This window comes from Pinus tabuliformis, chromosome 9 (genome assembly GCF_031772625.1).
Source record: "Pinus tabuliformis cultivar Carrire ecotype Pingquan chromosome 9, CPIR1, whole genome shotgun sequence".
NCBI classification, from domain to species: domain Eukaryota; kingdom Viridiplantae; phylum Streptophyta; class Pinopsida; order Pinales; family Pinaceae; genus Pinus; species Pinus tabuliformis.
The window spans coordinates 1,695,372,792-1,695,396,965 of record NC_142307.1 but is presented as its reverse complement, the minus strand read 5'-3'; the positions used below and the strand labels follow the sequence as shown (position 1 = coordinate 1,695,396,965).

The window sequence follows — 24,174 nt, the reverse complement described above, 5'->3', positions numbered from 1 at the left end:
TTGTAACCAATTTAGAATTCTCAAATGAAGCCTTAAGGTTGTATAACACAGTTCTCACTTCATATTTCGCATCACATTGGATGGCATTGTCATTTCTCATGTTTTTTTTCCAATTAATTGACATAAAGTACTTGTTTTTTTGGTTGATTGATGTGACATCCAACTCTTACAATGTTGATCTTCGAGGATTCCAACAGATGATGGGTGCAAGAATCAGAATCTTCAAGCAATTCTTATAAACTTCCATCATTTTGCCTGTGATTGACAGACACACTCACAGGGACTGCGAAAGCCATTGTAATGCTGCTATTTCGAACAAACACTTTAAACAACATTATAATACTAATGTTTACCAATTAAAAAACTGCAGGCTGCTAATGTGCTACTTAGAAGGGCCATTCCTAATGAGAACAAAATTAATCGATTAACTCTGATAATTTTTTCAAGCTATTATCTTCTTATTGTGTTCTATTCATATTGGTTGCTTTTTGGTTCATTTCTTTGTGAACATTAGAATAGTTTTCTCAATATTGACGAATAATTTAAAATTATTCAACAACACTACTCCTCTACAATGGCTTATCAACAATTCTTTGCAGCCCTGTGCAAATACTAGTGTTATAACAAATACTATTTTATAACACTACAAAATAAATATACATTACAAATGTATCTACTTATTTAATATTACATCCAAAATAATATACACAAACTAGATAGTTTGGTATTTTGATTTTAGTGATGACACGCACCAAAATTGATCAAAATGAATTCGTCTATAAAATCATTATGAGAAAATATTTACATCAGTTTGTTTGTTTTTGTTTTTTTTTTTCCTCGTTCGCGATTATTTTTGTTGTTGTTGTTTGGTTGAGTCGCTCTACCACAGGTGTTTTCGAAAATAAAACATTCCCAAAAAAATCCAAAAGATAAAAAGGATAAAAACGTGGCAATACACAAAGCCACAAGTATTTAAATGGTGACGGGCCTCCTCCTGATTAGGCATTAGGTCTTGACCTTACAATTCAATTCGATCAACGGGGAGGTTAGTCAGACCGTCAGTATGCATTCAAGTGGGTTTTTGCAGAAAATGCTAGATAGCTTCTGTACTTCAGTGACTTCAATGCAATATTAATGTCTGGTTCTGTTTTTGTGGAGACAGTTCTTGTGTAACGCCAGGAAGCTTATATGCTGAATCTGTTATGAAGGATGTTAGCAGAGGTCTGTATTGCTTTCTCGTTGGTGGGGTAAGTTAGCAGTCAGTTTGAAGTTATGTCTTGGGCTCAAATTGCACTTCCTTTGTTCATGTGGTCACATGGAAGCAAGAGGTCATTGCCTTCCAATGCGCAGCATTGTTTTAGCAGTAGCCCTGATTCTATTAGCGTTGATGTAAGGGGCCCTTGTTTGAGTAAGAATTACTGTGCATTATTCAGAAAAGAAAGGAGGAGAAGCGCCCAAATGACCAGATGCTCATCTTCAGAGGCAACCAATGCAGATCATGTAGAGTCCAATGGATTAGTTGAACTGCCACTGTTTCCACTCCCACTGGTTCTGTTTCCTGGTGCAATTCTACCCCTGCAGATCTTTGAATTCAGGTACAGAATGATGATGCACACCCTTCTGCAGACAGACCTTAGGTTTGGAGTGATTTACACGGATCAGTTAGCAGGGATTGTTGACGTGGGTTGTGTTGGGGAGGTTGTGAAGCACGAGAGGCTTGTGGATGACCGATTCTTTCTGATATGCAAAGGGCAGGAAAGATTTCGTGTGGTGAAATTGGTGAGGACTAAGCCTTATCTGGTGGCCCAAGTCCAGTGGTTGGAGGATCGACCCTCGGATGATGGCCAGGAAGATGATCTGGAGAAGCTTGCGAATGAGGTCGAGACATATATGAAGGATGTGATTCGCATATCCAATCGGTTGAATGGGAAGCCTGAGAAAGAATCCCCAGAGGATCTTAGGAAAGGCCTGTTTCCCACTCCTTTTTCATTCTTCGTGGGCAGCACATTCGAAGGGGCACCGGCAGAGCAGCAAGCGCTCTTGGAGCTGGAGGACACCGCGGCCCGGCTGAAGAGGGAGAAGGAGACCCTCAGGAACACTCTCAATTATTTGACAGCTGCAGCTGCAGTCAAAGATGTCTTTCCATCTTCGGACTGATAGTTAACCTAGAGGTTCATTATTCTCATTCAAGCCTTCTTTTTACACTTGTAAATGGATGCCATTATGATGAGCAATTTTTAGTATGTTCTAAACAACAGAGATTAAATGAGAAATCCCTATTAATATTTCTAAGAGAAGCTTTCAAAAATTTCTGTGTTATCACCATAACTAAAACATTTGTTTGGGGACTTTAAAAGTGTCTCAAACAATTTTTTTACTCTAATAAAATGCTTCGTTGAACTATTGAGATGATGACCCTGCGTGGAAAGGAAAAATGGACTGCAATGGCAGAGGCCGTACATTGATAACGAGGGTTATTGACAAATTTTTCTTTCTTTAATAAAACATTTTGCTTGACTACTAAAATATATTCCCAAAGGAACTGGCCAGCAAAGGCAGCGTACGCAAGCTTAGTGTCTTCAAAGTGCCCTCGAGTTCAAAGTTCAGAATTGCCTTCCAAGCTTAATACCTGAACATAAACAATAACATTCATTAAATCCAGTTTGTTTGGCCAGCTGGTCCATGCATTCAGAAGAGTCCAGAGAACAAGAGGCATAAAGAATGCATGAATAAGGGGCACTCGAACTGCCTCTCTTCCTGACACTTTTCCACACACTCAGAAGAGTTCAGAAAACAAATGACTTAAATATGGCTTGGATAAGGGGCACTCAAACCACTTTTTTCCTGATACCTGTCCACACGTTCAGAAGAGTCCATAAAACAAAAGACATAAATAAGGTGCGGATAAGGGATACTCAAACCATAACTCTTCTTGATGCTTTTTCTGGAAGAAATTTGCCCTGAATCCAGCTGTGAAAATCTCATTCCCCAAAATCTGCAATCCCAACAACTGTTCACTGCAATAAAGGGTATTTTGCCATCTCTGAATCAGCCCGGATCGATGAAATTGCAATTCGAGCCACCATTCATTGCAATTTCAGCAATTTCTGATTCACTGGATTCCAGGGGAGCCCTCAGACATGGGGTGATTTTTAGTGCCAGGTATGCTGCTCCCATAAATAATTCTTTCTACTGAATCATGCCCGCATTCTGTGGCAGCTCGTCAGGGTCCTTATAGTGTGGTCCATCTATCATGTTGTAGGCTCTGGGTCTGTAATATTGGGTTCCCTCCCATCATTTCCTTGTTCTTGATCGGGAAGCTACACGCCTAAGAGATGGCTAAGGCCGACCAAAAGTAATTTCATTCTATTGTGGAGAGTGGGGTAACGGGCAACTTTTCATTCTCTCACTGTCTGGCCAGCTTGATGGCTTAGCCCTACCTTCAGAGCACTGGAATTGGCTAGAGCAGGCCAAGAGGGCCGGCAAATGTATCCTTCATATGCAGCTTTATGATGCTAAATATGACAGAAAGGGAAAAACGTTTTTCAGTGACTTTAATTAGTCAAAGTGGGTTAAATTCCAAGTTCTGAAGTTGCTTTGTCTGTGAACATAGGAGCAAACAGGTACTACATGGCAAGGCAAAAGCTAAAAGGGGTGGTAGGTAATCTTTTTGCTAATACCTCCGTGTATCTTTATATGTAACCATTGAACATTCTTATTCTTTTTCTAATAGCCTGCTTCTTGGGACACGGATATGTGAGTTCATCTGTCATTAGTCAAGGCATTGTTCTAATTGATTAAGTAAAGATACCAGAAGTATTAAATTAATGACAAATGGGATATTTAGTTCGGGAAAGGAAAACATGGATATCGACAATTAGTTCAGTTGAACACATGGGTATCTGTTTTAGTCATCCTAGTTTCTCTGCTGCTGTGGCATTTTTGGTGGCTAAAACTGGGAATGCCTATGAACTTAGCATGTGCAGATACATTGTTATCTGCTTTATTATTCACAGGAGACTGTGCATTTACATTGTTGTTTGCTTTATCATTCACTCAAGATTGTTTTGATTCATTGCTATCCTACAGATGCTTTCAGATAGAAATGCACTATTTTATCTAGGATTGGGATGCTTATTTTGGTGCAGGCAGATAAGGAAATTAACAATAATTTTCAGTGAAAGAAATGGGTCTCTGTTTATTTTTGACCTTTCACTCACATGACATTTCTGTGGCTGTAATGGAATACCAGTGAAATTCTGAAATTCTCATGTGGCTATGTTCAGACAAAATTTTGTTGCCCAATTGTACCAGTGAAATTCTGAAATTCTCATGTGGCTATGTTCACACAAAATTTTGTTACCAATTGTTCAATGCCATTGCTTATGATTTTTTGTTTGTTTCACAGATATGTCGACAAACACAGCTATAGGCAAGGTCTAGTATGGCTTCTATTCCATCCAACTTGAATGTATTTTCTCAATTTGATGCCCTGTTCTTTTCCAACTCAATGCTGTCATGCTCGATTTCTTTTAGATTTAACAAGTTTTGGGTGATTTTGACAACATAGAAACTGCCCTCATAGTGAAGCAGCTTAGCTAAAAGATTTAAAGAACAGCTATAAGTTATCATAGGCAATGTTTCTTCCAAAAAAATAGTTGAGTTACTTAGTGTAGGTCCCTGGCAAGTTTCCGATGGACATGGAATATGAAAAGAAATCTTATGAATTGCAAGATTTTCTTCAACCCAGTTGTAGTATGCATTTGTAACTCGCTCCAGATCTCCTCCGATCCCTACTTTAATAATAAAAATTTCTTGATTGCATTCGCTGTTAATGTTTAGATGACTTGTTACATTTTTCCATATTGAGCTTTTTGTGTTTATGGATAATTTCTTGAGCTTTTTGTGTTTATGGATATCTTATTTGTCTTATCTTTTGAAATAGAGGACTTCTTTTGAAACTAATTTACCATATATTAAACATATTAAACAGTTAAAAATATACAAAATGGAGCTTCCAATGCTCACTATAAGAAGACTTTTGACAACCATTGGCATGAACAATGACAACCAAAAGACATCCAATGGTAGGAACATACTGCTACGACCCAACCAGCCTAACCATATGAAGTTGGTACTAGCCAAAGACAGTCTATGTTTCCCATTTGAGGGGAGCATAACATATTAAGATAATTATGCTAACCCTAATTGCTGTAGTATGCATCCAAATCTGTGACAGAACAGATAGTTGACAAATGGTGCTCAGAACTCTCTGAAAGCTACATGATCAGACAAAGAAGCAGGACCGGACTAAAATACAACTGAATCCAGTGAGAGATGCAAATTATAATCATCATTTCCTTTAAAAAAATTCCTGAAGCATTGAGTGGCATAACAGAATCCCTATAAGCTTGAACATCGTATTTTTTTCTCAACCATCAAGCTTTATTCCTGGACTTTTACATTTTGGCATGAGACTTTTATGCGTAACTACTTCTAGATTTACTGCGAATTATACCATATAGACTGGAAGAGAGTCCTTTACCTAGTGCATGCAGAGATCTGTCCAGAAGTCAATGCATATTTCACCTGGCTTTTGTTTTATTTTGGGAAGAAAATTGCAATTGGCACCGCTTCTGAATCTCCTAACCATCTCATGCAATGACAATGGTAGCCACTGTGAAATCATGATATATTGGGCCTCCTTAATACTCGAGGGATTCCTTGGCTTAGCATTCTTTGCATATCCATCTTTCCTAACCATGCACATAGACAATGAACAGTTTATTTTTAATTTCCCTTTGGTCCATTTTGAAGTATGCTGCATATGCGTTTGTTTGCCATTCGGCTTTGTTTGGAAGATCATCTATCATCTATCATATCTTTAGCTATTATGATCTAGGTGGAGTGAGCTTCGCTATCATGTTCTTATACAGAAGTCTCGTTGCTCCTTAAATTATAATTTCAAGGCATTCCTTTTCTGCAAGGATATGAATAAGGCACTATAAAAATAAAAATATCGATACTCCTCATACTGATATTAGTCTTAAGTTTTTTTTTTTCATCCCTTGTTTTCAATCTGGAAATTTTGAGGATGTGGCCCTAGATATCTGAACTAGAACTAAGATGCCTATACAACCAAAACTTGGGAAACCACACATTAGTCTGGTCCTATTTTTCTTGGAAGGGGTGCTTTTGCTTGTTGAGCCTTTTGTTGTGGTGGGATGGGTTGCTGCATATAATGTCCACTGGGACATGTTGTAATGTATAACTCTAGGATTTGAGTGTCATGCTCAAGAAGCGCTTTGTTCGATGAAGTCTCCTGAGGCCCCTTGTTGTATCATTTTCAAAGTTGCACGGTCCTGGTACTAGTATTGGTACTGATATGCTGATGCAGTATTGGTACAATAAATTATGTATAGTATGACAAAATTATGCACAATTTTAACATTCTCTTTGTTTTTTAATTAATTCATATTACCATTCTCACTTAATCCATGGTGTGTATAGTTGGTTTTTTGTTTTTTTTTGTTTTTTTTAATAAATACAAGCATACAAATTTATATTCCTTAACGAAAATTTTGCACAGACACGAGGGATACGTATACTGTCAGAACAGATACATGAACAGTTTAAGCCCTTCTACTGTGGAAACCAGGTTTTGATACTCATTTTGTTAACAAATTGTCCAACTTGAAGATTACAAGCTTAAACTTTACTCATATTACAAATTTAAACTTTACTAAACCAAGGTAAGTGATTGACCTCGCTACTCTTACAACTTCTAAAGACATATGTTTCAGCACCAAAGAAATGTACACTTTCCTTCCCCTCCTTTTCTTTGTGATATCTTTCTATTCAGCTTGTTGGGGGTTCCAATGGGTGGAGTTGTGGCCGATTTTTGACATGTTGCTTCATTTGAAGTTTTGAACTAGATAGAGCCATTGTTTCTGTTTCTAGATTCAATTTATTTGATGTAGGATGCTTCTTCATCCCACCCGAGGGACTTTCAACTATGGCTACCTGCAAAGAAGGGGAAAGCAATGACTTCATATTGACATCACAACTTTTTGTGGTAGGGTTGGGCACCTTAGCTCATGCCAGGGGATTGATCTCTTTACATGTGTTTTGGAGTCACCTTTGGAGGTTTTTTCTTCAATTGTTGCTATCCTTTGGGTAAATTCTTTTAATCATTTTCTCTAGGGGAACAAGGATTGTTGACAAGCCTTACATTGAAAATCCATGTTCTCATAATCTATCATTTGGGTCCATTGATAGTTCCACACTATGATATGATTCGACATACTTCAATTCATATTGACCTCTATCTGTATTTTGGTAGAGGTGGTGATTTCTTTTCCAATGTGGCTAGAGACAATTTTGAGAATCTTACAAAGAAAATTTTTGATTACCTCCAAAGTTTCAATGGGCCATGAGTAGATAGTGAGATTTGGAATTGCCTCAAAAAATGGATGGGAAGGCCTAGAATAATATGTCCAAAAAGCATGACTAGTGTTGTTTTTGAGATGGCCCTAGATGGCCACCTAGATCACTCCTTCCCCCTTAGGTAGTAATGGGGCAACTTTTGCTGGATTTGGTTCATGGTAAACCACTTGCCTCGGGGAAGATGTCGCTTTACTTTGACAACTAAGTTGTATGCTTTACTGTCAAGTTTTCTTCATCTTGGTATTTAGGATCTGGTTTACTATGGCTTGCTCATTGTAGTTAGTGTTGAACTCCATAGTGGCATGCGACTATTGAGGTGTGCAATGGAGGTGGACAATATGTCCAAAGTAATTCCACATTAAATATAGGGTGTAAAATAAGAAAGGGTTGAAAATTCAATTTGGAAGCATTTTCACTCATGACCTTTGTGATGATCTAAGATCCATATCTAAGTGGTAGGAACTCCTTGTGAGGCCTTGTGTGTCTCTCTTTTTGGAAGTGCAACCATACTTTGTCACTAACATAGAACTTGTGTGGAGCGGGAGCCATATGTTGATTGTGTCATTGCTTGTGCTTCACGTTGAGTTTGTGTAGAATATTGTGAACTTATCGCTGTAGGTGTTTCGATCCATTGAAGAGATTTGACTAGTTTGTTTGCCTTGTTATAAGCATGGAATGACTCTTCTTTTGTTGATGCAAATGGAAAAAACTACATCAATTGGGGCCAAATGATTGGAACCTTGGGTACCTGTGAAAAGCATTGTGGCCAATAGAACCATGAAGAGTTATATTGTAGCTATGTTGAACATAAGGAAGGCTTTCATCACATGTGCATTGATGCCAATGATATGTACAATCACTTGATTGCTTACATTTGTTTGTTTGTTGGTGTGGGGAAGGATGATCATTTGTTTTGTTTGTTTGGTGTCCATCATGGACCAAAATATATTTAAGAACTTGTTGGACCTATCATAAGCAATGATTTTCAACCATTCAAAAGGATCTTGAATGTGCACGAAGAAGAACTTAATATGGTGCCAAAATTTCCATCTTGGAGAATCAATCAACAATAAAAAAAAAACAATTGTTGCCATGCTTGGTTGAGGGATGACTCGACATAAAATCGACGAAGATTGATTTCCAAGGCTTATTTGAAGTGGCTAAAGAGTGTGTAGTGTTTGCTTCTTGATTGCATGTTTAACAATGGCACATGTAGTGCAAAAATTTATATACTATGTTGGCATCATGTTAGATTCTTTTTATGCATATCTTGTGATCAACTTGGAACTTTTGTTGAACCTAAAGTTGATCATGTTGTTGCTTGTTCTTGTTGTTGACTTTCTATAGAATATTGTGAACTTTTCATTGAATGTGACAAATCTATTCGAGAAAATTTGCGACTTAGTTTACTTTATTATGAGCATTAGAGATGATGTAATTAGAAAAGTTAGGTCAATTGGGGCCAATGGTTGTAACCTATAGACACTTGAAAAATATTGTGGCCAATCCAATTATGAAACATTTTATTGTAGCTAGTTAAACATAAGGTAGGATTTCATCCAATGTATATGAATGGTTGGAGTTTAACATTCTAAGGATATGTACAATGATTTGATTTTTTTGTGATTACCTTTGTCTTTTCACTGGTTTGGGATGGAAGGTAGTGGATTTGACAAATTTGGTATTTATCATGGACCAAATGTTGGACCAAAAGGCCGATAAACTAGTTGTACCTATTAGGTCTTTGGTAACCCAAAATGAACTTAGACATGCTTGAAGAAGAGCTTAGCAATAGTACAGGGTGCCAATAATGCTATCTTGGAGAACCAATTGATAACTGCAAAAACACGATCATAAAATCCATATAGCTTGACTCCCAAGGTTTATGTGGAGTTGGGTAGAGGAGTGTATAGTCCTTGCTTCTTGGTTGTGGGTTTAATGATAACACATGCACTGCGTGATCTAATATATTTGTTGATGTATTGTCAGAGTTTTGACTAGTGTAAGTACTTTTGCAATGCTATCACTGACCTCTTCATGTCAAAAGGTCTTGATTTTCGATTAGTGTGTGCTTCCCAAATAACCTTCCTATTCTCGTTTAAGGAACACAAAGGTGTCTTGTATGGCATAAGAATCCATTGTAGAGGTGAAACATTGAAACTTATTGACGTACAATCAATGTTTGGTATGTGGCAATGAAGTCAAGATTGTTGTTATATAGTAAGGGCCAAATGAAAGTTTTATGTTTCAAAAAATTAGGGATTGTGGTCATTGCCATAATTGGAGGTTGATTGAGGTAGTGTGCAACTCGATTGGGGCTTTCCTTCTTGTACTTGATGTTCAAGTGGAATTGTTGAAGATATGTGGACGACATTTGATTATAATTTTTCTAAAACTTGTGTCACCTTTATGCAAATTAGAGAGGTTCAATGTTGGTGTGGATTATTGTTTCCTTTCCCATAATATTTTTACATGCCTAGATAAGGGAGCAAAGGTCCTTATCGTAATGGGGTATTTGTGAACCATGTGAAGGGTGTCTTACTATGATAGGCTACAAGATGTCGACATTGTGTGGTGTCTATGTAAGCACTACATTGATGGTATCATCTAAGGCCTTCGTTTCAGTTTCAAAGTGATGCAAAATTAGAATTGGCATCATCTAGAGGCCTTGACTGGATCCTTGATCACTTGGCTTAGGAGCCCAAGCAATATGAGAAATTCTCGACATGAACCTACAGTAAAAGTTGGTTAGGTGTAAAAGATGCGAAGCTCCACCAATGTCTTCAGGGTTGCCAAGTGATAAATTAATTAGATCTTCGTTGGATCCACATCCACACCACACTTTTCCATGATGTACCCTTGATATTATTTGTATACTGAATGAGTACTTCTCTAGGTTGGTATATAACTTGTACTGTCACATGGCGTTGTGGTGTACCTTGATAGCAGAAACACAAAACTCATTGAAGAAATATTTATATAGATGTCACTGCAAAAAGCAAATAAAACAAAACCAAATTATTGTAGTAGAAACAATAGGAAAACCTTTATTGATATTTTGAATAAGAAGCAATGTTCGCTTGCATGGTGGGGGGCGGGGAGAGGGGGGAGGGCACCACTAATTGAGTTGATCTCTAATACAATATTCTTATTTGGCATCTGATTGCATAGTTTCTACTACAATAAATAATTTCTATATATCCTAAACCCTTATCACCTAGCGGGTCTTCATTAATGAGGCTACATAAAGTACCTAGTGGACCTCCTTTAATGATGTCACCTTACAATATTGATTAAACACTCCAATCATTAGTGGACCTTATTTAATAAAGATGATGATTATAATTAAGTAACAATCTATTCCCTTAGCTATGAGAGTTAGGGTGGGACCCTAATATGAATTCCTTTTTCAAAACCAGTGTTTCCCTCAATGTTGGAGGTGTGGAATTATTAGAGGATCATGGACGAGTCATACATAACATCTGCATGTTCTGTATCCTTCCAATGAGTCAATACTTCTTAGATAATTCATTGGTGGAAATGTCGCTATCTTGCTACGATCAAATGTAACCTTCTTCATCTAGTTCATGGAGGTGGTTTAAACTTGACAATTTAGCCTTCCCAATTTCTTCAAGTGTGACCCATTGATACATGAAATATTGTCTAATGATCTAGGGAAATTTTGCCCTAGGGTTTCTTAAGATATTAGGGTTTCAATAAAACTTCCCTTTTAATTTCAATAATTAAATTCAATGCAATCAATGTATTCTTCAGTCAACAATTCTAACTTTCTCAATAATAGGCTTAATAGAACAATAATAGATTCAATCAGTGCAATATTCCCAACAATCCAATCCACAACCAAATAATTCATATCAAAGCAATTGTTATAGGTCCACACAACAATATAATCCTCATTCGACAATGATCAAAACATAATCGGCTTGATAATACAACAAACCCTAACCAGGAAACCCTTTGCGAACTCAAACTCCTTCAGAAAATGCACTTAATCTGTCTTTGGTGACCCACTTCACTATTTCTCCAACCAAATTCGGATTCGCTGCAATTTTGGCTTCAATCTTGCTATAGGAGCCCACTACAAGATTTCGAGCATCAATTACAAGGCTATACAATAGTGCGTATCCACCAAAAGTGTTCATTCAACCTCAGAACTCAGTTTCTTTGGCCGTAGGCATGGATCTCACTTTTCTACGTTCATAAACCATGTTTGACTCAGGGTTGACATTATATATCAGGAGGATTCTGGTCTACCTAGACTCCAATTCTGGCCGTAAAATCGTTTTCTAGGAAGATTTGATTCTTTCAGGACATCATCGTTTGGTCTAGAACACACATACAACGTCCAACTCCAGGAGCGTTTTGGCCTTTTGCAAAGTGACTTGAACTGCAATTTTCTAGCCCTAGGGAGATTGCAACTTGTTTTAGATGGTTTCTACAAAGATTTGGCCACCATAATTATGCTCTGTCTAGATAATTTTCCTTCGAAGAATTTGCCCAACCTCTTGTCACAAAATCTTAGATCATCGCCAAGGTTATCCAACCTCTTGTCATAGAATCTTTCCCTAATCAATGTACACGTGATGAAAGCCTTCTTATGTTCAACATAACTACAATATAACTCTTCATGGTTCTATTGGTCACCATGCTTTTCATAGGTACCCAAGGTTCCAACCATTTGGCCCCAGTTGATGTAGCTTTGCCATTTGCACCAACAAAAGAAGAGTCATCCCATGCTTATAACAAGGGAAACAAACTAGTAAAATCTCTTAAACAGATCTAAACACCTACAATGATAAGTTCACAATATTCTATTCAACGTGAAGCACAAGCAATGACACAATCAACATACTCCACACAAGTTCTATGTTGGTGACAAGGTATGGTTGCACTTCCAATAAGAGACACACAAGGCCCCACAAGTAGCTCCTACCACATAGATATGGATCTTAGATCATCACCAAGGTCGTGGGTGAAAATGCTTCCAAATTGAATCTTCCCCTAGTGTGTTTATGTTTTTGAGACAAAGCATCTCTAATAGGTTTCTAGATACTTATTGACCACTTCTGTTTAACCTTCTATTTGGGGATGATATGCCATGATAATTTTTAATTAGATGCTTTGTAGTTTAAAAAATTCTTGCAATAAATTGCTAGTGAATGTAGGATCATGATCGAATTAGGCATGCCATGTAGTGTAAAAGCATTACCCAAGAAGACGTGCAATTGTCGAGGCCTTGAATGGTTGCAAAGTGAGCACCTTTGCAAATGTGGTCAACAAACACCAGGATGATTGATTTGTTCCTTGATGTAGGTAATCACACAATAAAATAAATGGAAGTTGAGTCCAAACTATTGTAGGAATTAGGAAATGTTGTAATTCTCTCATATTCCTCACTATTTCACCTTTGTTACTTTGATGCATATCACACTTTGTCATAAAGGCATGGATGTCATTCTTCATGCCATCCTGAAAGAATGAATCCTTAATCCATTCATATGCTTTTTGAAACCCTAAATTACCACTGTGGGAGAAGTGTTAGCTCCTTCATTTTGTTATGGGGATTGTTGCGTAATGGGATGAACAATGTTGCACTTGGATAATTTTGATCGAGTCAAAGGATGCATTGATATAGTTATGCAACAAAGTGGGTTTAATTGTTCAATGTCATAAGTCAGTTGGTAGTTATAGTGTAATGAAATGCATTTATTTAGGCAACTTAGTTTGGTCTTGACATCATTAACCTTAACAAGAGTAAATATTGTATAGGTAGACCATTTGGGGTTATGGGAAAATGGTTGATCAATGTGGGTAAAGTTAATAGACTATTTGTGGGAAACTTTGAGATTGGGTGGATGTGAGAGACCCACATGCTTGTTGCGAGCTAGCACTATAATGGTCATATTGAAGTTATGAATGAAGACCCCACTTTTAATCTCATTTATGGTGGTTATAATATGATGCATTTTTTTCTTTCCCATTTTCAGTGCATATATATTCATTGAATGGTTCGTGTTTATATAAATACTTCTTTGTGGATGGTTTGCTAGGTTTTTATATTAAATGTTTTAATACTTAATAATGAACTACACTTATCCCACAACATTCCTCTTTATTATTAATTGTTAATTTGGCAGCTTAGGGACAAATTCCCTCCTTTGGACAACCTTCCTTGTCAAGAAAGACCCATCCTAGCTCTTGGAAGAATTTAATTTGGTCAAGAAAAAATTAAAATTTTTAAAGTGAAATACACAAGTGCATAAAAGTGAAAGTCGACCTGGGCAAGCTAATTTGACCTCCTAAGAAGCATATAAATACACCATTTGTCACATCACTTTGGAGCATCACATTAAGCATCTCCATTCTCTTGATTGGTTTAATCTAATCTGAAATTACATGTGTCCGAGCTCACACGTGCGAAGAAGAAGAAGACATTTCAAGGCTCCATTGACTTTTTTTATTAGGGCACCTTTGACCAACATTGACTTTTAGAGCTTGGGATTGGTTTGACTTGGAATTTCGTGTATGTTTTGGACGCTGAATTTGTTGGCAAGGAGAGCGAAGTTTTCTGGGCACTTTGACCTTGGTTGACCACAAATATGAAGCTGCTGCTTGACCGCAGAGTTGACTTTTACCAGTTTTGGAGGCACCTTTTGGAACTATTTTGACTTGACTTTGACCAACAAAAGAGACCAAGCTTTCTACTGCTTGGATTGAGCTTTTTGGAGCTTATTTGATTGTTGAATGTTGACTGGTTAGGGCATCTTTGATCACTGTTGACTTTGACCAGAAATTGCAGACTTTGACTTTGGATCAGATTTGGCATTTGGGCTCATCTGTCATTGGATATTGCTTAGTTGAATTGGATAGTCAAAGTTGTTGACATTTGACTCTTTTTTTGATAAATTGGAACATTGCATCTCTCTGCTGAACATTTGGTGATAGTCTAATAGAAGAAGAATTTGGAAGGGTTTTCCCCCTTGTGGGGTTTTCCCCTAGCTTTTGACCAAATCTTGTGTCTCTTGTTATTTCTCTTGGTTGTCTTCTATTGTGCATTGAATTTTCTATTCTATCTACAATTGTTCATTGTCATTGAAAGATTAGATTTGTTTGAAAGTGATTGCTAATTGAAGAAAAAAATGGGCTAAGTAATTGTGCTAGCATAGAAAAATGGAAAATTAACATGGTATCAGAGCTGAGATGAACACAAGCCCAAGGAGACAAGAGACTAAAGCAATCATCTTTGAAGGAATCTATTTCAAAGAAGCTACTTGGTCAAGATGTCTACCTCTTACTTCAAGGATACATAGAAGCTGAGTGACTCATCAAATTTTGCTGCTTGGAAGATCAGGTTGAAAGTGATATTGGATGAAAATGATGTTTTTGAATATGTGGAAGAAAAAGTACTCGAACCACCGTAAAATGCTCCTGTTGCTAGCAAGGCCAAGTACACGAAAGGTGAGATTAAAGCCAAGAAAATTCTTATTGATTCCTTGAAAGATCATTTTCTTACTTATGTTTGAAAATGGAAGAAGTCCAAGGATATCTTATGATAAGCTGGTCGGGATGTATGAGGTCAATAATTTGACTCACATTCTTTCCTTAAAGAATCAACTCAAGGACATTAAGATGAACAAGGGGGAAACTGTGCAATCATATGTCATGAGGATATCCCAACTAAGGGATCAATTACAAACTACTGGAGAACCTATATCCGACAAAGAGTTGGTGCTTATTACTCTTCAATGTCTTCTTCCCAATTTGGAAACTTTTATTACTATAAGTAACAATGACAGGTTCCTCACATTTGATGAACTCGTTTGTAAGTGCACTCAAGAAGAAACCAAGATGATATCTAGAGGGAGAATTTAAAAGCATGAAGAAGGAGAGTCCCTTGCATTCGCTGCACAAGGAAAGAAGGGGAAAGGAAGAGGAAGAACATCTGGTTCAAGAAGGTCTGTCCTTGAATCAAAGGAATCCAATAGAAGAGGAAGAAGAATTGAATGCTTCATCTGCCACACACATGGTCACTATGCTTGAGAATGTCTAGAAAAGAGAGATGCTCCAAGATCCAACTACAAAAACGATTATGGCTTCAACAACATGTTTAATGATAGAAGAAGAATAGATGCTCTGATGATCGTGAAGAAGACCGCCATCCTTAAAAGAGATCAAGGAACTCTAGGTATGGAAACAATACATCTGCTACTCAATTTGAATATATTCTTATTTCTGCTCTATCTAGTTCCTCTCCTTTCGATTCATGTGACAGTTAGTTAGTAGATAGTGGGCCTCTATACATTTATTTAGACACCGGGAAGTCCTCTCAAATCTAGTTGAGAGGAGAATAATCTAAAGATCATCCTTGGGGACAAGTTTCCTCATCTCGTGAAGGGTTTTGGTTTTGTTTGTTGTTTTTATAGCATGGACAAGCTAGAAAAATTTTCTTCAACATGGTAACTACTTCTAATGATTAATTTCGACAATATTTATCCATAATTTATAGAATCATCAAGCATTTACAAATACAAAAATTACAACTGTCAATAATAAAATGCGCAGTAAAATCCACAGTGAAACAATGAACAAGAGACACAAAGAATTAGGCCTCGGGCCAAGGAAAAGCTCACAAAGGGGAAAACCCAAAATTGCTTTCCTTATGAGAGAGACTCAAATGTCCATCAAAATATCTAGAAACAAAATATTAATCATGACATTTGACCAAAACAATATCAAGAAACAAGCCTCCACACTTCCCACAATTGTTGTCCTCCTTTTCTCTCTTCAAGCTCACAAAAAAATAGAGATAATGATCCAAAAACGAACTGCCCAAATGAGGAGCAATTATCACACACACACACTAATCCAAAATGGATTTTGGATAGACTCTTAAGTCTAAGTATTCTTCACTGAAGAAAAATGAAAGTCCAAGGAAGTTTCTGGAACTAGCCCCATTGCAGAGATCGTCTCATTCTGAATCTACTGCAATTTGAATGGGCCAAAACTGACTTAAGATGAAGAAGTTACTATAAAATGAAGCTGCTTATATCCCTTGTAAAAAGGAGCAAAATCCACTAATAATGGGACCCAAAAACATGAAGAAAACCATGAAATCGAGCCTATCGGAGGCACAGACTTATATATATATATATATGTTTACATTATCGGCGGCATATATATATATATATATATATATATATGGGTCATATACACTATCGGCGGCATAAACCCATATTAACACTATCGGGAGCTATCAAAGGAGCAAAGGATGCGTTTAACACTATCGGGGGCCAAAACCCATACATATATGCATTCAACACTATCGGCGGTCAAAAACATAGGTATAGTGGAATACACTATCGGAGCGGGAAAGCTTTTATATATATTGGCACATATATATATCGGCGACAATGTAATCGGTGGGTTCGATTATAGGACATCACCCCAAAACCCTCGACTACGATGTATGTCGCGGACCTAATGGTCCGATTGCAACATGGTTCAATGCAATATCGCATCCGCATATGTATCGGATCAGCGTGTGTCATAAGGGAAGACCCCCAGGCCGTAGCTCTGTGATACGCCGATATGCGATCAGCGATAGCGCCGATGAAAAGGGGCCGATAGCGATACACCGATATCGCTGATCGCCGATTAGCGAACCCCCGATGCCAGGGCCAATATACATTGCGATTGCGATATGCGATTAGACCCGGACCCGATGGGGATCATCTGTGTGATTGCATAAAATTTGAAGTCCGGGCTAAAGGCTCATGATGTGTTTTCATGAGTTTCGCCTGTGTTTTCTGTTATAATGTCTATTTGGGGATTTATGCCAGAGGAAGGCGAAACGACCGGGTTTCCCATGCCCGCCAGTTCAGTCCAATTGGAAAACGGATTCTTTGGTAAAACGATCGGTCTTCCACGCCTTGGGAAGGTAACCAAATGGTTAATAAAACAACAGAAAACATAGTTAACAAAGGGAGGCCGAGAGAGACACAGAAAGCACAGAGAAGGAGGATTCTCAGAGGCGCAGGCAGAGGAATGCTCAGGGAGAGCTCAGAGAAGCTCGGGAAGCCCAGAGATGCTTCGGTGAATACGTAGGCAGAGTAGAGAGGCTGCAGAATCCGTGGGAAGGCCCAACAAACTCTCGGAGGCTCAACAGATGCGCAGAGGGAGCTCCAGAAGCACAGAGGTGCTCGAATGCTGAGCGTAAGCTCAGAGAAGACAGTTTGCAGAGTAAGGATGCTCGGTGTAGAGTAAGAGGAGCTCGGAGAGGCTCGAAAGCTCAGAAAGCCACCAGAGGTTAGGAAGGCCGAGCGAGAGGAGCAAAGAGCGAAGCCACCCGAGGTTGGGGGCGATGAAGCTGCAGTGAAATTGCAGAACAACAGGAGATCAAATGGTCTAGCTGTTGCTGGTGTCTGAGGTGCGTAAACACAAAAGAAGGCATTTTCCAGAGACAATATAGAGATCTGAGGGAGTCAGAGAGGCCAGAAGTTCAAGAAGCTCAGAGCACTGACTGAAGGAATTAGTCTAGAGAAGCCTAGATATGTCAGCAGAGCATGGACAACCAGCGGGGTAAGATGGCATTCTAAGCCCATTGGTTCAGTTGTAAACTAATGGAGTTAAGTGTAGCACTTGTAAAAGAATTGAAGCCATAATCCCAAAGAGCCAAGTCAAATTGACAAGAGGTCACGAAGATGTAACCCACAAGAGTTTTGGGTGAACTCCTCATCAAATTGCTGTCTTATGTGTATTGTTTTACTGCTGCATTATTCACTGTTATATGCATTTAGTATATGTTCAAGCACATTTAAATATCAACATACACAACAGATTTTAAAGCACATAAACAACCAACAATAAATACAAGCATATACCTATACTTTCAAGCATTTCTTAATTCTGCATTGGTTAATCATTAAAGACTTGGGAATATTCAAGCTTTGGAAGTGGGAGAGGTTCTTGTAAGCTAGACAAGAAGCCTAAGAGCCCCATTTTCAGATTAGGTGGTATCAGAGCTTAAGATTGATTAACTACACCTTTAGGAAGGTTATAACAGAATGCTTGATTGACAAAGCAAAGACTGCTTGCCTGAAAGGTGTTTGAACAACAAAAGGCTGATTGTATGCTTGTTTTGCAGACTGACTATTTTCTGAGTTTGCAGAGGTAAAGGGGAAGCTATTGATAGCTCAGTCCAGGAAGGACAAAAAGGAGAAGGGCTGAAGGCATTCTTCTATCCCAAAGGACCTCAAGGCAATCCAAAGCTCAAGAGGTTGCTTAAATAAACTCTTTATTTATCTTGTTGAAGTTGTTTTGTTCATTGGTATAATGACAACTTCTACAAGTGGGTCCTCAAATTCTGCTCTCTTCACAAGACTCTTTGATGAAGACATGAAGCAATAATTATCCACCATGATGGATATGGTGAGAGAAATGTATGAGGATGGAAGGAAGAGCAGCATACTTAGAAAGCAGCTGAATTCCATGAAGGAAGAGAAGCAATTGCTTGCTGACAGATTGCAGGAAATGGAGAGGCAACTTCATATTGCAAATATGAACCTGAAAAGGATGCATGAGTTGGAGTCACAACTCTTTGTTGCCAAAGAAGCCTTAGTCAAGTATCAACTTGAAGAAGAGGTAAGCCATTCCGGTTTGTCTTCAAATTCTTCTAAGAATGCTCATATTGGTTCTTTTGAAAAACATACTAAAGGCATAGGTTCCAAGCTAATGTCCAAGATGGGCTATGAAGGCAAGGGCTTGGGAAAGCATGCACAAGGTATTATTGAACCAATAATGGTTGAGGAAAGGCCTAAATATTTGGGTCTTGGCTATGGACAGTCTTATGGAGAGAGTTCCAAAGCTGCCATGAAAGCCATTGAAACCATTCCAAGAAGGAGTTTCATTGCAAGTCCTCTATCTCAAGAGTGTGAAGATTGTGTTCAGGAGGAATGTAATGGCTTGAAACATCATTTGCAGGGTGTAGGTGTTCAGAAGCACACCCTTGAACCAGAGAGTTATGGAAACTCTGACAGCCTTGAAGAGATTGATGGAATTCCAAAGGGAGCCACTTCTTCATTTGCTTCACCTCCTCATGAAGGCAATAAAGGTGAAAGAGGCAGGTATAAATCTGGTGCTAACCATAGTCCTTTTGATTTTGCAAAACATGATAAATTTCCACATAGATATGGAAAAAGAGTTGCTTGTTCCTTTTGTGGTTTGGATAACCATCATGTTGTTGGCATTATGGCACAAGTTTGGAGCTATGGCACAGGGGTTGTCTTTGATGGCAACTCTCTTTGGTGACAGATCTCAGGTCCAGATCTCAGTTCAGGCTTTCAGAATGAAGAAAAAGATATATACGCAGGTTCACCTAGACAAAGGCACGTATACACGCGGGTTAGATGTTACAAAGGCGCGTATGCGTATACACGCACTTTCATGCAAGGAAAAGCGCGTATATGTTGGAGAACTTACTTTTGGTCCGTGGTAGTTAGTCCTTGGTATTTGAACCTATGGTTTTGGACCATGGTATCTCGTCAGAAGTGTTGACCCCAAGTATTGGGTCCAAGGTATTGTTTTATTATGGTTTTGGACCATGGTATTGTGAAAGGCCTAAGACTATAAAAGAGGAAGGAGATCATTTGGCAAATGATCATCTGAATTAATTGAATATCTAATAAGTGCGAGCTCTAAAATATTGGTGATTGGGGTTATGGTGCAGATCTGGATCTGAATGAAGGAGGAACCTTAGCGCAAAGAAGGATAGGTTCTATTGATGGGTCATAATCTTTTGGCTTGAATGATAATATCTTTGCATGATTTTGATCTATTATATGTGGCACATGTTTGATCTATAAATCTGATAATCTGGGTTAATCAGTGTCTGAATATTTGAAAGATTGAATTATCTTTCATAGATCTGTACGCAGGTTCAGTGAAGCAAAGGTGCGTATACACGCCGGTTCAGTGAATGAAAACAGCGTATAAGCAGGTTTCTCCAAACGCAGAGGCGTATGCACGCATGTTTTAGGGTATTGAAGTAGCGTATATGTTTTGAGTTGTGATCTAGCTGCTTCTGTTTATTGCTGCAGTGTTTTGGGTTCAGAATTTGGTGTGTGGATACTGTTACTGTGTTTTGGGTACAGCTGTCAGAGAAGTATCTATTTGATTCAGTGCTAATTGGTGAAAAGGAGGTTGTTTGATGCAGAAATTGTTTATGATTGTTTGATGGATCCAGTCTGAAAATTTATGAAACGTGGTCCCTGGAAGAAAGAGAAGGTTGTAGCCTTCTGTAGGCTAGCACCTACGTACTAGTATCTTCGCTAGTACAAGAGCTAAGGGGGTTGTAGCTCCCTTCTAGGAGAAGCTGGAGAACGAGAGAGGGTTGTAGCTCTCTGCAGGTTGTAGCCTGCGTACTGGTAAAGGACTGCACCAGTACATTGTAAAAAGAAGTTTCTAATTAAAAGAAGATAGAGACGAATTGCAGCAGGTGGTTTTCACCCACATTGGGTTTCCATCTTATATCTTGTGTTCTTGTGTGTGATTGTCTTCTGCTCTGTTTTACTATTTCTAGTTACTGGTTATTTAATTCTGATACACAGATTAACAATCAACATCTGAAAGATAAAGTAAATTATAAGTTTGCATGGTATACGCGGGTTTCCTTCTACATAGTTGCGTATATACGCGGGTTTAATTAACTGAAGTAACGTATATTATCTGGAGTTGAAAAAGGGAATATTTGACTTGATAATACTGATTCACCCCCCCTCTCAGTATTATTTCCAACACATGTTTCTAGATGTTGGAAGAGAATGGCCACATACAAAAAACTTTTGAAGGAAAAGAAGCAAGCAGCCAAAGGTCCATTGGACAAGGCAAATCATGCTGTCAAGAGGATGCATATGTGTTGCACTTACTGCCATAAGCAAGGGCATCTTGCTGAAAGGTGTTGGACTCTGAATCCAGCAATGCTTCCACTAAAGTTGAGGGAGAAGGTGGAAAGAGAAGATGGCAGAAATGGAAAGGAAGATTCCATGACTGATGTGTCTCATAATGATTCACATATTGATGCTGATGTGCAGACAAAGGAAGGACCTTTGAAATGGATTGGTAAGAAATGGTTAGAGTTCTTATCCAATTAAAGATTGCATGTCTATTGATGCATTTGTTTGCATTTCTTTGTTGATGGAATGCAAGTTGCAGGTTTATACCAAAATGGTGAATGGAAAAAGTTGAGTAGGAGGCTCACTTTGTTGTTGCAACATTATGTTCATTTCAACTTCGAAAGTACAGTGTACTTAAGCGAAAGTTGAAGGATGAAATGCATGCATGAGCATGAGATGCATGAACACAGGGATGTTGAGGCTTTCCTTGTATTTGGACATGTATGTGTGATTAACTTGCAGGGTTGATTGCTTTGACATGCATGTGATGTTGACTTGAGAGAAGTTAACTTGGTCTCCAAAATGGAGATAATAATGAAGTGTTTCATCTTTAAAAAAAAAAGAGTCCAAATGGTCTTTTTCTACATGCTTGACTTGAAGGGTCATTTGTTTTTAAAGGCATGTTTTGTGGGCTTGTTGTCTAGTCCATCATTTGTATGCAGATGAAAGACATAGAGGTGTTCACAAGATGTGAAATCTGTTCCTTTGTTGGAGCAGGAGTTTAGTCCATCCAATTGTTGTTTGTATGCTTGTTGTTGTTAACAGTTGTTGTTGGCAGCTTGTCAAACAGGTACAAATGAAAGTTTTGTGGAGCAGATGTACTTCACATTTGTTTGAGCCACCTTGGATCAATGATCAAGGCAAAGAAGCTCAAAACTACCTTCTATGACTGTTTCAACAGAAGTTCTGCAGGAAGGCAATGAGGAAGACAGTTCTTCCCAGGAATACCAGCCCATCCAAGAAGGGAAGTGGTTAGAAACTTTGGTTCAGAGGCACTATGCAAAGGCACGTGTAGGGAGGCTGAAAGAAGAGGGTGAGTCACTGTCGTTTACTGTTTAGATCAGCATGTCAGTCTTTTGGAGACCAAAAGTTCTTTTAGTGGGGAGGCGTGATCCAAAATGGATTTTGGATAGACTCCTAAGTCTAAGTATTCCTCATTGAGGAAAAATGAAAGTCCAAGGAAGTTCCTGGAACTAGCCCCATTGCAGAGATCGTCTCATTCTAAATCTACTGCAATTTGAATGGGCCAAAACTGACTTAGGATGCAGAAGTTATTATAAAATGAAGCTGCTTATATCCCTTGTAAAAAGGAGCAAAATCCACTAATAATGGGACCCAAAAACATGAAGAAAACCATGAAATCGAGCCTATAGGAGGCACAGACTTATATATATATATATATATGTGTGTGTGTGTTTACATTATCGGCGGCATATATATATATATATATATATATATATATATATATATATATATGGGTCATATACACTATCGGTGGTATAAACCCATATTAACACTATCGGGAGCTATCAAAGGAGCAAAGAATGTATTTAACACTATCAGGGGCCAAAATCCATACATATATGCATTCAACACTATCGGCGGTCAAAAACATAGGTATAGTGGAATACACTATCGGAGCAGGAAAGCTTTTATATATATCGACGACAATGTAATCGGCGGGTTCGGTTATAGGCCATCACCCCAAAACCCCCGACTGCGATGTATGTCGCGGACCCGATGGTCTGATTGCAACATGGTTCAATGCAATATCGCATCCGCATATGTATCGGACCGGCGTGTGTCATAAGGGATGACCCCCGTGCCGTAACTCCGCAAGACGCCGATATGCGATCAGTGATAGCGCCGATGAAAAGGGGCCGATAGCGATACGCCGATATCGCCGATCGGCGATCGGCGAACCCCCGATGCCAGGGCCAATATACATTGCGATTGCGATATGCGATCAGACCCGGACCCGATGGGGATCATCCGCGCGATTGCATAAAATTTGAAGTCCGGGCTAAAGGCTCATGATGTGTTTTCATGAGTTTCGCCTGTGTTTTCCGTTATAATGTCTATTTGGGGATTTATGCCAGAGGAAGGCGAAATGACCGAGTTTCCCATGCCTGCCGGTTCAGTCCAATTGGAAAACGAATTCTTTGGTAAAATGATCGGTCTTCCACGCCTTGGGAAGGTAACCAAATGGTTAATAAAACAACAGAAAACACAGTTAACAAAGGGAGGCCGAGAGAGACACAAAAAGCACAGAGAAGGAGGATTCTCAGAGGCGCAGGTAGAGGAATGCTCAGGGAGAGCTCAAAGAAGCTCGGGAAGCCCAGAGATGCTTCAGTGAATACATAGGCAGAGTAGAGAGGTTGCGGAATTTGTGGGAAGGCCCAGCGAACTCTCGGAGGCTCAACAGATGCGCAAAGGGAGCTCCAGAAGCACAGAGGTGCTCGAATGCTGAGCGTAAGCTCAGAGAAGACAGTGTTCAGAGTAAGGATGCTCGGTGTAGAGTAATAGGAGCTCAGAGAGGCTCGAAAGCTCAGAAAGCCACCAGAAGTTAGGAACGCCGAGTGAGAGGAGCAAAGCGCGAAGCCACCCGAGGTTGGGGGCGATGAAGCTGCAATGAAATTGCAAAACAACAGGAGATCAAATGGTCTAGCTGTTGCTGGTGTTTGATGTGCGTAAACACAGAAGAAGGCATTTTCCAGAGACAGTATAGAGATCTGAGGGAGTCAGAGAGGCTAGAAGC

The 24,174-nt window shown here is 38.8% G+C and overlaps 1 protein-coding gene across 1 annotated transcript; it reads left to right on the top strand.

Annotated features, from left to right (window-relative positions):
* Positions 1 to 1,010: 1,010 nt before the first annotated feature.
* Positions 1,011 to 4,841, top strand: LOC149155405 (uncharacterized). Its single transcript, XM_089445476.1, has 2 exons — positions 1,011 to 2,171; positions 4,409 to 4,841. The coding sequence occupies exon 1, from the start codon at positions 1,273 to 1,275 to the stop codon at positions 2,155 to 2,157; it is 885 nt and encodes a 294-aa protein (XP_089301602.1). The 5' UTR covers positions 1,011 to 1,272; the 3' UTR covers positions 2,158 to 2,171; positions 4,409 to 4,841.
* The last annotated feature ends 19,333 nt before the right edge of the window (positions 4,842 to 24,174 follow it).

Coding starts and splice junctions, on each gene's coding strand:
- LOC149155405 (XM_089445476.1), top strand. CDS start 1,273: ATGTCTTGGGCTCAAATTGCACTTCCTTTGTTCATGTGGTCACATGGA.